Source organism: Ricinus communis, chromosome 8 (assembly GCF_019578655.1).
Source record: "Ricinus communis isolate WT05 ecotype wild-type chromosome 8, ASM1957865v1, whole genome shotgun sequence".
Taxonomy (NCBI): domain Eukaryota; kingdom Viridiplantae; phylum Streptophyta; class Magnoliopsida; order Malpighiales; family Euphorbiaceae; genus Ricinus; species Ricinus communis.
The window spans coordinates 5,321,071-5,336,756 of NC_063263.1; the positions used below are offsets into that span (position 1 = coordinate 5,321,071).

Genomic DNA, 15,686 nt, shown 5'->3' on the forward strand with positions numbered 1-15,686 from the left:
TAAAATATTAGCACTCATTAAATTTGTGTTTATAATTAAGTTAAAAATGACTTTTCATGAAATATTTACTAAAAGGATATACCAATATGGAAGTGAAATGTTTTTATGTAATTAAATCTTTAATCTTATTAATTCTTTTAAGTGTTTTAGCCAATTCTTTTATGGGAGATATGTTAGAGAATTACAAAGTTTTCTTAAAATTCCAACTTACTTTCTTATCTTGAATATTTTTTTTGACATACAATTAAATTTTAGCTAGTCGTTTTCCCCGAGTTACAGAGTCATAGTTATTATTTTATTATAAAATCAAGTTTATAAATAAAATTTAATAAATTTTTTAATATTTATAATTTATTTATAATATTCTAAATAATAACATTAAATTAAAAAAAATTAATTTCCTTTTTAATTTTTTAATATCTTAAGATTTTATTAGTGTAATTATATAAAACTTATTCTAAAAATATTTATTAATTGATTTAAGTATTATATAAATTAATAATATCAATATAATTGATATTAATATTTTTAAGGATTATAGATTATTATATACTTAAATAAAATAATTTATTAATGAATATAATTTAAAATATTATTGTTTAAAATTAGAATCATGATCAGAAAACTAATCTATTACTTAATATATTAAAAAATAATTAATATATATCTCCTAGGATAGAATTAGAATTAGAATTGTTATCTGATTAGAAATTTAATTTATTAGTTAACATAATATTAAAATTATACTATTTTTTGGAATCATTATTTAATTAAGGATATAATTTATTAATTAATAAATTAACAGAAAAATCATAAGATTATATATAAGCTTGAAACTTATGTATCAAAAATAAATACAGATGTCCAAAAAATTTTATGTCCCGAAAAATATAATATTAAAATATAATTAATATAATATTTCTTGATAGAAATATAACGGTTATCTAGTTAGAAAACTAATTAATTATTTAATATAATATTAAAATATAATTAATATACTATTTCGTAGGATTAGAATTATTGTTCAATTAGAAATTTAACTTATTAATCAATAAATTGATAGAAAATTTATAAAATTATATACATAAGCTTGAACTACGTATGTTAATAATGAGTATATATGTCAAAATAAAAATTCTATTTATCAAAATAGAAGCACACGCAGCGCCAGAAATGAACCAAGCCTCTGGTGAGCTACTCGAAGCTCGACTCGATAAAATACTCGTCCGAACTCATTAACAAAGGCTCGTTAGTGTTAACAAACCAATCAAACTTGTCAATACTCGGCTCTTTAGCTCATAGCTACCTTGTTTATAGACTTATAAGCATAATCGTAAGCTAACTAATTAATAGACTTATGTTTAAACTCGTAAAGAATGCAAAAATATTTTTTTATCTTAATTATCTTATTTTACATATATGTAAATATTTATCATTTTATATAAACTAATGTGTAAAAATACTTTTATTTTATTATACAATATAATTAATTTTTATTAAATATTAAATACTTAAAATTAATCGATTCAACAGAATGAAATAAATTATATTATTAAAAAAATTAAAAAATTTAAAACAATAAATTAATATTGATAAATTAATTTTAGATAAATTTTAATGAGTCAAGCTCAAAATTAGGCTCGAGTTTATAATTACTGAATTCGAGCTCGGTCCAAATTCATATAAAATAATAACCAATCAAGATCAAATTTATTAAAGTTTAGCTCGACAAAATTCATACAAAATAATAATAAACTAAACTCAAATTTACAGTCCTAAATATTGTTTCAAAAAAGTTTGATGTCTTGAAAATTAATAAATATATTTATGAATTATGAGAAAAAATCTAAATACAGTTTATCTTTTTAGAATCACTGTTGGTGATATATTTTATTTCTTTATATTTCATTTTCCAATTCTAAATACATTTTATCTTTTTGGAGTCACTGTCGGTGATATATTTATTTTCTTTGTATTTCATTTCCCAAGGCCTACAGAGGTAAACATGGGAGAAGAACATTGAGAAATGGACATTGGATTTTCTGGGTAGAGCCATTTTTTGCTCGCCCGGTTTATTATGGTTATACTTTGATTTTGTAATGGTAAAGGGTTACACTTTACCATTAGCATCACATTTTACTGTTGGTTCTTGTTTGGATGGTAACTCTCTTTCTCATGTTGAGTGAGTGTCTGCTTACGACAATGCAGTGCTTTGAAAGACATAACCAACTAGTGATTTGCATTTTAATTATTATGTGATATCCTAAAGTTGTCCTAATTTTGTATATATAATTTTTCTATAATTTATTTATATATTAAAAGAATATAATTAAATTATAAAATTTATTTTACTTAACTTAGCTTGATTAATTATAAAAAAAATATTATCTTATAAAATCTTTTTATATAATTTTATATAAGATATTTTCTTTAGTTAAAGTATCTTAATGCAAATCTTGATTTTTTAAAATTTTTATAATAATTTATAACTTTAACATTTAAGCATTAAAATATCTAATTTTATTATAAATTTAGGTTAATTATTTTTTTAATATTTATGAGAAGGATGTTAAAATTAATTATTAAAAACAAAGGGATCTAGTAGTATAATTTGATAAAATTTATGAGGGTAGAGCTGGTGTCTTATATAAAAATAACAGTTGACTAACGAAAAAAATCTAACAAAAGGATGTAATAATTAATTACTAAAAACATAAGAACTTACTAATGTAATATAACAGAATTCAGAGACATTGAAAATTTAGTCTGAAACTTTTTATAATTAAACTTGGCTGTTTACCGGTTTACCTGATGCACGACCAGCCTCTTAAATTTCTTTTGAATGTCGGTCAATTAATTCTATCTATCATTTTAAATGAAAATTAAAATCTATTTTGATCAAATTTTAATTAAATATTATTCTAAATTGAGAATTATATAAAACTTCACCTTAAATTAGTAATTTTATTTTAGGAAAATCCTTATCTAGTCTTGATTTATGCCATCACCTATACACCAAATCGATAAATAATTGAAACATTTCTTTAGTTTTAAATAATACTGTATTTGTCAATCATCTAATACCAAAATATAAAATTCTCTTATATAGAGGTCATTCTCCTATTTATTATGATATACACGCGAATTGTAAATAAGAATTTCTCTTTTTATTTTTTCTTTTACCAGATACGGAGAAAAAGGTCTTGTGTATTAGTTAGTGTCGCTTCAATTAAATAGGATATATTCTTTGATTAACTATACACTTAGACTGATTAAATAGAGAGCGTTTCTTCTCAGGGGTACCTGAAGCCACGAGATCTCAACAGCCAGCAAATCTGAAAGACAGCAGGAAATCCCCAATCTTGAATGACAACATTTGTGCTTGCAATGGTCCCCATGAACTATTTTCACCAGAGAACGGCAGCATAGTCTTACATGCCAATTCCTTTGAGCATCACCCTGAGCTCCTTAAGCAGAGTTGCATTTCTAAGATAACCATCACTATTACTTCCCAACAGCTCCATGACATTCATATTATTTTCCCCGACCACCACCTTTCTCAGTCTCTCAGTCCACACAAGTGTCATCCCATAGGCGACCCCCCACAATTGATTCAGCCATCATGACACAGTACGCTCCCTAGTTCGCAACAAAGCCACTGAGCCACTCCCCATCACGAGTTCTAATCAAACCTCCAGTTGTAGCTCGTTCGTATGCTGCATAAGTGTTTACCTTCACCCACTCCAACATTGATCTTGACTAAACCAACTAATCGCTGAACTCTCATCAAATCCCAGCTCCCTGCCTCTGTATATCACCTCCTAGATTCATGGTGCTTCTGGATTTAACTAGGATTGGGCCTACTTGGTTCATGTATTTATTTTAGAAAATAGCAATAGCTACTGAGCTAGCATCAATAGCCCGTCTCATATTCATGCTTAAAACTATAATCACAGCATGCTTGGATTCAAAGGAGACCAAACCTAAACTTCCAAAATCCAGCAGTTGTCTTTGTCGTTCCTTTCCTTTTGCTCATGGTCATAGGTCTTTTATCTGGCGGACATATGAGCCAATTGCTGCCTTACGGGGCCTCACATCCATCATTCGTGCTCTCTTTATAATAGCATATCTTTTAATCAGCAGTGCAATGAATGAAACTGTAGCTGATGAATATGCATGAGGTGGTTGCAGTTAATAGAAATGGGCAGGAGTAAACGCAGGAACGACATTAAGAATAGAGTTTTGTGTGCACATTTCTTGTGTTATATGGTTAGTCTTAACCGTAGTATTTAACCAGAAAATGTCAAGAACTAAATGGTTCGTCTTAAAGTGGCAGGGGCCTATGCACAAGGCAAATTATACCCTGCACCCCGGATAACTTTGCAGTATGGTCCGGAGGCAGGGCCATACTTGCCGGGACTCCCGCTTCTTTAGGTTTTTTTAATAAAAAAATTATAATAAAATAAATTATAAAAATTAATATTATGTTAAAAAGCTTATACATTGAATCAATATTTTTATAATTTTTTTATCCACACGTGGTAAGATTGTTATAATTATTTAGTTTTAGATAATAATATAAATTGAGCTTATAGATAAATTAAATAAAACTTTTAATATCTTATTATTATTTATAATTTTTTAAAAATAATAATCAATTAAATATTTTTTAATACTTTTTGTAATTTTCTTATACATAAACTTGAATTCTACGTGTTAAATATAAATACACATGTCAAAATAAAAAAAATTATATATCAAGATATAATATAACACATGCAACAAACTTTACGTCCCAACACTATATATATATATATATATTAATTATAAGTAAATAAAAAATTTAAAAATTGATATAATTATGAACACAGTTTTTTCAATTAGTTATACTCCAAAAAAAATTAAAAATCAATGTAATTTCAACAAATGATAAGATAATATAATATAATATAATTTTAGAAAGTCTTCTTATACTAAAACGGAATAATATTATTAGTGAATGAAACTAATTTTGTACATATTTGATAATTTAATATTTTCATTAATATGTAATAGATAATTTCATAACCAAAAGTATTACATTTTTATGATGGAGATTAATATTCATCATTCATAGGCATAATATTATTGTTTATTATACATATATTTATTTTTTATTACATCAACTCTAAATATTTGTTGTTTTAGTGAACGTTGTTCATTATTTATGATATGTATTTTTATTAATTTATTCTTGTTATATCTATAGTTATAATATTATATATGTTCCCCATAATCGCTATAAATATTGTTTCAGATGAAAAAGATGTTTAATCATTTATAAAAGTTAGATTAATTATTCTTGTGATACATATTAAAATATTTTTGTGATTGACTTGAGCATTCATTATTTTATTAATAGATATTCATCATCAATGAACATCATATTCATTAATCGATTCAAATGGATATATATAACACAGATATAACATAAATTGTCAAAAAGAAGTTGAGCTAAAGTTATATTACAAATATTTATATTGTAGTAAAATAATATTTTCAACAAGTTAAAATTAGCAAATAATAAACATTTAATATTTAAATAATAAATATTCAGTATATGTTTAATAAATATTTAATATATATTTAATGAATACAATTTTTTTTTAACAAAATATGCATTAAAAATTCAACATGCACTGTATTGTACCTTGTCCCGGACCACAAAAGTCCAGGTACTAGAATATAAGGCCCTATGCACAACAGTTTTTGTATCAATTATTGTAATTGGGCGGACTGGCTATGGTGTTGTGGGTTTGAACCTTGCAAGATGTTGAAGCCCGGCCTTATTGTTCAGAGGATCTTTAAGGAATGGAATAAAGTTCAATTTGCCCTTGAATTTTACAGTCATGTTCAATTTCGCTCTATTTAACTCTTATGATCAATTTAATCCCTAGACTTTTTGAATAAATTCAATGTAGCCCTTTTTAAGAGAGTAAAAATGCACGCGCTATAGAGTCCAATTTGGCCACTCAACTTTTAATATTGGCTCAATTTGGTCACTCAACTTTTTGACGGTTCAATTTGACTCTAAAAAATAATTTGAATCATAATTGATTTAATTATATAATTAAATTTTATATATTAATTTTTTTTTATATATTTTAGATTTTGAATTAATTGGTGGAAATCATGTGGAAGCTAATAAAATGGGTAAAATGATGATATTGAATTATAAAATCTCATATATATTTTTATATTTTAGTGATAATGTTTGTAATTTTTATTGATTTGTAGTAATTAAAAAATTATATTTATTTTTTTAATCCTTAACTTAAAAAAGAATAAAGTTTAATTTGGTCGTTCAACTTGTCACTCTAGTTCAATTTAGCCCTCAAACTTTGTAGTCATTGCTCAATTTGGCTTTTTTTCACGCTCTTGTTATAGCATATGCAACGAACTCGCTTAAAAAAAAACATATTACAGAAGTTCAAGAATTAAATTGGTAGTAAGAGTTAAAAAGAATCAAATTGAACTTGATTATAAAATTTGAGGTCTAAATTGAACCTTATTTCTTACCTAATCGACATTGGATTTTCTAGGTAGGGCCATTTTTTGCTTGCGTGGTCTATTCTAAGAAGTTCTTGTTTGGAAGGCGACTCTGTTTCTCATGTTGAGGATAAAGTTTGGCCAATATCTCATCTGCCTGTGACAGTGCAATAATGCCTTGAAAGCATAATGCAATTAGTCCTTTGCCATCTTCACTACAATGTCTTGTGATTTTCAGATCCTAAATCTTACTAATAATTACTTAAAAATGTAGTATTAGTTGTATTCTACATATGCTTGAATTTAATTACAGAGATGCTCATAATCTAAGGGATGAAAACTACTTATGCTAAGAATTTTCCCATATATAAAGTTAAACTTTGATAAAGGAATTTTAATATTAATTACTTGGAGAAACAGATTACAGCACTCGATCAAGTAGAAGAAGATTATCATTCACCATGACTCTGATTCTATCCATCTTATACTAGCAAATAATTATTCCTCTTTTATATTATTTTACTAGTATTAATTTATATATATAAAACACATGATACACCATATATCACATATGAAATTAGGAAGTTGGCTGCAGAAGTGTAGAGGAGGAGGCAAGAGGCTCATGCACCACAGAATTTGTAGAAACTGGGATGGGATTACCCTCTAATTGCAGCATGATGCTTCCCAGGATTTCAGTCAACATCTTCTTGAACTCATCTTCTTTAACCGGCTTCCCATCATCTGCATTCATCATCGTAAACAGTTCCCCTACAACCTTGTCTATCTGTACCATTTTAATCAAGCTCAAAGTCATTAACATGTCATAACTAAAATGGCTCGAAACCAGACACTGTTGCTAGTACCTCATCAACAGCACCGACTGGAGGGAGACCAGCTGAAGGAGCTATTACATCCAGTGCCACTCTTAGGAACTCCTTAGACATTTTCCCATTACGATCTTTTGGCGCATTTTCTATAGCTGTATTCAGAATCTGCATTGAAGAGTAAATCATAAGCTGCAGTTACCATGATTAAGTAGGCTACCCCAACGAGAAGTTTATTGAAATAAAGTAAAAATGTGTGAGAAAAGGCATACCTTGTCTAATTCAAACTTGTTAGCTAATAGTCTCCTAATGCCACTTCCATCAAATGTATTTTCACTATGAGCGACAATGACAGGCTGTTCTTTGAGATTTTGAGCCACACGTTCTGCTACTTTCTTAAACTCCGCCAAGAATGTCTCCTGAGAAATGGGTTTATCATGATCTTGTCCTGTACATGTTTGCAGGGCTGGTTCCACAATGGTGCTCATTACCTGCACAAGCAAAAGTAACCAAATCAAGAAAAACATTTCTCATCAATTCTCTTCTATTGACTGCCATTAGCTCAAGGTCGAGTGCTAATTGATATGACATAATCATTATTACCCAAGAATCTGAGGATGGAGGCATCCCCTGATCAACCCTAAGATTTTCCAAGGCTTTAGCAATGTGATCATGGAGTGATCCATCAGGTAACTGTAGCTGTGAGAATATGGACACCATTTCTGCTTCATAACTTGGTCCATTGACGAATTCTAACAGGTCGTCACCTTCCATACGGAGGATCACTACAGGGTCTCGCTTCAAACCTGCAGCCATGCCTAACAAAATATCTGACAGAACCTCTTTAAATTCAGTCTTGTTCACTTTCTCTTGCTTGCCATGGGTGAATTCATTAAGAACCTATATACATATATCACCAGTGAAGCACAGCACTAAAAATTAGCTTACAATTACAATTTGACTAAAAGCTATAAAGTGCTGTTTCATGTCAATTCATGATAATGATGATGGATCTCATCCGGAACCTTACTTCAGGAAATCATGTCCAACATCCGTACGTCTTTTTCTTTTTTAATTCCTTGGAGAGGAAGCCAAACATCTAGATTGTAAAAAATTCAGGCCAGGAGGGTCATCTATGCTTTTCTTTTTTTCTTTTTTCTTTTTTCTTTTTTTTTTTTTCTTTTAGGTCTGTGATAATGCTTTATATATAGTGCTTCCACATTTGTCATGCAGTACCCAATTCAGGTATCATAGAGTTAAGAATAGGAATCATCCATAGTTTCTTTTCCAAGAACTTCAGCACCATATAAATGAAGTCGATTTATAAGTTTAGCCAGAAGCAACATTTTTCTTCAAATTAAATGGACCCACTTTATTTATTTCCAATGCAAACCATGCTATTTTAAGTTATTAAAAAACAAAAAGAAGTAATTCAAAAGTAAAGATGTGACAGAGTCTTTTTTAGCTTAATTAAAGTTTCGGGTTCAAATCTTGAATATGCAGCTGCTTAAATTTTTGAGATAGTACTTTACCATCTACGAGAATTTTATCTAACACGTTCTAGATTGATTAAATTACTTGTCACTTTTTTCACAGCCTAGCCATTGACACTACACTCATGTGCGCATTAGCTCATATGCCACATATTCAATTTTGGCCGTAACAAAAAAATTGATTAAAATTGCTAAAAAAATTACAAAATCAAGCTAATTTTACCAAAAATGGAAAAAATTGATGCATTTCAGTAAATTCATAATCATACATAACCAAAGCAAGTGTTTACTTTTGCTCTAAAGTCGTGTGATAAAAGACATTTTTATTTTAAAAGACTTGTGAACAAAGTTTCCACACCATACATCACTAGATTCCTCCTCTCAAATAATGATAAAAAGAAAGAAAGAGAAAAGTCAAGTGGGAAAAAGCAAAAGGCCAACTGAAAAGTAAAGTCCGAATACACCGACCAGAGTTGAATAATGTTGCAAGGATGACTCCTGAAATGGAAATGCTTGACAATCTTGATCCTTAACAAGCTCAAGAGGGTAAGTCTTTAACACTTGGGAACTTGAATTCTCCCATTTTTAAAGTGGAGTAGCTTTTATATTGGGAGATTAAATTATCCAGAATAAGCAATAAAGAACTATATAATCCAAACAAGCTCATGTCACATATATGCTTACTCCACTTTGCCCATTTTTTATTTATTCATGCATATTTAACTAAAACTTACCAAATAATGATGACCCTTCCAATCAACGAGCCCATTAAATGCATATTTAATTCTTCTTTTTTTCTATCAGAAGTGGACCTGTCTTTAATTGCATGAAAATAAACTACTATCTATATCAAGTTGAGGGATTTGCCATGCTTTGCTCGTAGAATTAAAAACCCACAAGGATATTCTAATTTAAATAATTATAATTATTTTTTTCTTGTAATTTGGTGAGATTTTAATTTTAGTGTTTATTTTTAGAGTGGATTTTGCTTTATTATTAGGATAAGGCACTAGCTGACGATATAATTTCGAACAACAACATAAGGAAGAACACTGAAGTCGAGTCATACGTAACCTCTTCATCTCCTACAGTATCAAAGTATGGGTTGGAGCTAGAAACAACTAATTCTTCAAAAAATAGACATGTGCAAGTAATTCAATTAATCTGCATATTAGAACTCAGCATTACATTAATCCATGCATTGTTTCTGAAACTATTAATTATTTTAACTAGTCTTCAAAAAATAGTGATGAAAGTAAAAAAGAAAAAGATTTGATAAAGAAAATAGGCTAAGATTCAATCAGTTTTGTTATCAACCAGAAGGAAGGCCCCAGAAAAACCCAAGAAATTGGGGACTTCTGGGGAATTCTTAAAAGCACAGGACTATAGCAATTAAGTTGTGTGGCTGAATGATGGATAATTAGAAAATATAGAAGAACTTAAATAAATAAAATAAAATAAAAAAGAAAATTCAAGAAACTAGGAGAATATATGGAAACTAACCTCGGAGTAAATATAATCAGAATCAGGAGAAGAACCCTGAGCAGGCAAGCCAAGGGCAGCACCGATATCAGCAACAGCAGGTTGAAGTTCTTTAACAGAGAGATGGCCGTCGCTGTCTCTATCCAGTTCTCGGAACTTATGATCAACGAAACTGCTAAACACCTCCTCATTCCCAACCAACTCCATTATATCTGAACCGTCTAGAACCTGTCCATTTCCATTTCCTCCACTTTTCCTTACCTTTTCTGTGCCTGTGCTACTCTTCTCCATTAATTTCTGTTACCCTTTTTCTTTCCTTTCTTGTGATCAGTTTTTCTGAGCCTTATTAGTTTGTGCAATCTCTCGTGAGTCACAAGGGGTAAAGCTTTGGTGGGTCTCCCTTTTGCTGCTGCTGCTTCCTTTCTTGATTTTGGTTCTCTGGTTTTGGTTTGGTTCTTCTGGTCATGCGGCCTTTAAATATTTAGAGATTTGTTTGTGTGATTTGAAAGAGGGTGCAGGCAGATATAGGACACGTTTGCTTTCTTTTGCCAAACTTATTTTCTAGTGGAGACAAGAATTGCTTTCAAAAATTGAATTCTTTTCCTTTTTTTTTTTCCCTTTGATCAGTTCAAAGTTGAGTTTGGATAAGGAATCTAACAGTATGCAGATTGGATACTTTTGATTTCTTATGATACATACTTTTCTTTTTGGTTAATATGTAAGAATGTATAGATAAAATAGTTAATGATGACAGTTAAATGAATTTATTAATACAAATTGAAGGGTAGAGGCTTCAATGATATTAGTTAGCAAAACCAATTATAACCATAAGTTTGAGGGGTCTAGACTACTCCAAGTGAAAACTCGGTAATAAATGAATAATAGAAATTCATAGTATTTTATATTTAGATACTGAATAATTGGTATATATCTAATGCTAAAATATACACTACAACTTGAGCATTAAATAATTGATAGATACTTTAATTATTTAATGTTGAAAATTATATATTTAATTTATTAATTTAAAATATAAATAAAAATTTAAAATTAATAAATATAATCGATTATTTATTAATTAAATCTATACGGGACACAAATACTTATATTAAATAAGTATTTTATTGAAGTTTGATATCATAATTGCTTGCTTGTAAGAATTTAAGAGTAGATTATATGATATAGTTATGGTAGATGAATATTGAAAGGAAATTTATGTAGTTTCTAAGATCAAATAAGAAAAAAAATATGAAGATAAGATCTCAATCAAATTACCCAAATAAATTGAAGTGGGACTAATGGAATTGAGTGTTGGAAACTCCACAAAAACATTTCTTTTTCATAACTTAGCAAAGGAAGTAGAAAGAAATTGCATGAAATTTAACCTTTTCTTTAATTTTGTATAATTTTATTTTTCAAATTAAATATATATGATTTACTGATGTAGTGTCAAATCAAAATGACTGGCTATTTAGTTAAACCAATCTGAACGTTTATAAAAAAATTTATATTTTTTATTATTTAGCGATTTAAACCGCTGCTCAAATGCATAATAATAAAAATTAACATAATAATATATTTAATTTTATTAGTGAATCAAATTATATTACATTAATTTATCATTAAAAAAAAGATAATGTATTTAAAGTTAAATAATGATGAAACCACATGCATGGTTCTTCTATTTTTCTTTTCCCTTTACTAAATACAAAGGCAACAAACATAGTATTGGAGAGATTGCATCCTTAATCCTTAATACTGATTAAGAGTATGCATTAGCCAATTGTTACATCAAGCTGCATACACATCTCACTTTTGACTTTGTTCCTTTACACATTCGTTTTGACCTTTAAAACTACTTTATTATTGTCGGTATCTTTTTATTTTAATTTTGAAAAGATAATATAATAGAAAAAGAAACAAAACATCCCAAAGATTAACAATGTTAGCGGTGTATCATATCTAGCTTTGGTCGTTTGCTACTCCAACTGAATATCCCGTTCAACTATGTATTTTATAATTTTTTTATTAAATAATGATATTAATTTTAAAGAAATAATATACTATACATATTTTAATATTATTAATTAATAAATTAATTTTTTAATAAAATAATAAGTCTAATTTTATTTTAAAAATAATATATTAATTATAAATTTGAGAAAATAATATAATCTCTAATTTAAAAATAAGAATATCAATTATATTAATAATATTAATTTAATAATTATTACTAAAATTCATTAATAAATATATTTAATATAGTATTTTATGTTATTGTACTATTAAATTTTAAAAAATCAAAATATTAGGAAAAATATCTAAAAATATCTAAAAATATTTAATTTGTTATTATTTTTGAATTGTTATAAATTATTATTAAATAGTAAAAAATTATATTAAATTTTATCCATAAAATTAAAAAGAATTGAAACTATAATTGAAATAACAACAATGAGTGCAATGCACCGGTCACGATACACACAAATTTAAATTTTTAATATATTAAAATAGATTTTACGTCTTGAAATATAAGCACACATATCATGTGAATTTTACATTTTAAAAATTAATATATAAAAATAAAAAATTACCATGTGATTTTATTTATTGCCAAAAAAAAAAATTTATAATTTATTTTATAACAAAAAAATTAGCATATGATTTCCTTTGTTAGTGAACTAGTGTCAACTGTTTATCGACTGATGTGGTTTTATATTTTATAGTTTTATATTTTATAATTTCTTTTATAATACTTTCATATTTTATATTTTATTTTATTTATTTCTTATATATATATTCTCAATCAACTTATAAATTAATATATATGACTTGATATTAATATAACATAAACCATCAACAATAAATACTTTTATAATAATATTATATAATTCATTTATTACTCTTTGAGTTTAAGGATTTCAATAAATGAAGGAAAATAAAAATTCAAAAAGAAAAATACACCTATGTATTGAAGAAAAAGAAATGTTAGCGTACAGCAATTGTGTATGCACATCTAGATTGTTCTTGGGGCATCTAATGTAATATTCTCCGTTCATTTTATATGGACGGTAACATTTTTCATTACTTTACAGTCACACTCTTGACAATGTGACTGTACGGAGAATCTTTATATTCTTCTATCCGTAATTAGTGGAGGTCATTTTTACAAATTACATATTTTTACAAATTATATATTTTATATTTTCAGTTAAAATTGAAAATTTCATAAGTGGAATAATTGTTATGTTTTGGTCTTACAATTTGAAATTTAGTCGGTACTATAACAAAAATTATTAAATATTAAAAAATATTAATTTATTATCAAGAATTTGAAAATAATTATTAATAATATATTCAAAATGCAACGCTTTATAGAAATTTAAAATCAATAAATTATTATATAAAAATGAATTAATATTCTAACTAAATATATAAGTTCCAGTTCAGTAACTATTTATAATATATATGTATATTATAACTATACTTTAAAATAACTTTTTAACTTCTTTCTAAATTAATAAAAATAAAATCTTTTTACTTGTTTATATATTAATTCTCTTTAAAATATTATTTTCTTATAATTAGTAATCAAAAAAGTCTTATTATCAGAATTCATCAATTAAATATTAAAAGTATTAATTTATTAAATTAATGAAAATTAAAAATTTAAGATAGTTATTAACCAATATATTCAAAATATAATGCATTACATAAATTTAAAATTATTTATTTATCAAATAAGAATGAGCTCATATTGTAGCTAAATATTTAGTTTTCAACTCAATAAGTATTTATAATATATATATAATATTTACATATATTTGCACATATATTATATATAATTTAACATAACATTAAATCTATTTCTACATTAATAATAATAACTTTTTATTTACTTTTAAAATATTTTCTCTAATAATCAATAATTAGAAAAACTTATTATCAAATTTATTAGTTGATATAATTATTAATTTATTTAATATTATATATCTAGTAGAATATACTATTATATAATTTTATAATCTTTGACTTACAATATACTTTCTTAACGTTGGATAAATTAACAAAATAAATAATGATAATAATGAACAAGAGTTACAAAAACAGAAGCAAACAAGCAGAGCCTAAGATGAAGAGGACCACAAGTCATTGTGTGGCTAAGACACGTGGGGCGGTTAGGGAGCCTGCAATAAAAGAGAAAAGATAACACACACTCACCAAATGGTCACACCTTCCGTTCTATTTTAGCCATGGCCGGCCCATACCTGTGCGTCATCGTTCGGACTTGCCAAGTATAAGAGTGATCAAGAATCAATCCAATTCGGTTATTTATAAATGACCAGTATCATATCAAATCTCATTTTTTTTAAAATTAAAGATACCAGTACCATACCAAATATAAATAGATCCATACGGTTAAATACAATTCGATTAGGTGCTATTTTCGATTCTAAAAAATTTAAAAAGCACAACTTTAAATTTTATTTTTAATTAAATATATTTAAAGAAAATACGATTACCAACCTAAAAAAATATAAAAATCTGAATTAAAATTGCAATCATATTCTTGAACAACTTATTTTACAATTCAATCACTTGTAAGTTTAATAATTCATTTAATGTTCAAATACAAATCATTAAAATATATGTTACTGCTAGTATAAAAATATTTTGTAGATAGCAATCATTAAAACAAATAAATTTAAAAACTTTATGTAGCACTAAAATACAAGTCCAAAATATTATAAGTGCGGTGGTGGCTGTTGTAGTATGTGGTAAGTAAAAAAAGTATTAAGGTTTAAGTTAGTAGATAGTAAATTACAAATTTAGTATTTTATAGTATGTACATTAGTATCAATATATTATATGATATATTAATATATATAACTTATATTTTATAAAGTATAAAGTACATTATAATATTATAGTTATTTTTAATAGGTATTATTTTTATATATAAAAAATTATTAATAAATATAGCTAAAAAATTTAGATAGAAAACTCAAATAGACATATGCCAAAATAGTAAAAATCTACAAACCAACAAACATAAACACAATTTGAAACAATCCTTAAAATTTCAACTGCAAAAACAAACAAAAGAAACAAAAACAAAAACCCATATACATATCAAAATAACCAAACTTTGCTTATAGGCAATATTAAAGAAACAACATAAAGCATTGAAATTTAGAAATAAAAATAAAAGTAAAAAATAAATTAAAAAAAAATAATAATAAAAATAGTGAAGTATTCTTACATGTTGAGAAAGAGAAAAATGGATAGTAAAAATCTTTGAATGGTTATTCATACAAATAAAAAACGTAATACAAAATAGGATTTTGTTTTTTTCTTC

The 15,686-nt window shown here is 26.4% G+C and overlaps 1 protein-coding gene across 1 annotated transcript; it reads right to left on the reverse strand.

The window, feature by feature from the left end:
- Window positions 1–6,896: 6,896 nt before the first annotated feature.
- Window positions 6,897–10,911, reverse strand: LOC8258929. Its single transcript, XM_002533988.4, has 5 exons — window positions 10,349–10,911; window positions 7,956–8,252; window positions 7,625–7,843; window positions 7,392–7,520; window positions 6,897–7,312 (listed from the first exon to the last, which is right to left on the reverse strand). The coding sequence occupies exons 1-5, from the start codon at window positions 10,616–10,618 to the stop codon at window positions 7,106–7,108; spliced, it is 1,122 nt and encodes a 373-aa protein (XP_002534034.1). The 5' UTR covers window positions 10,619–10,911; the 3' UTR covers window positions 6,897–7,105.
- Between the last annotated feature and the right edge of the window lie 4,775 nt (window positions 10,912–15,686).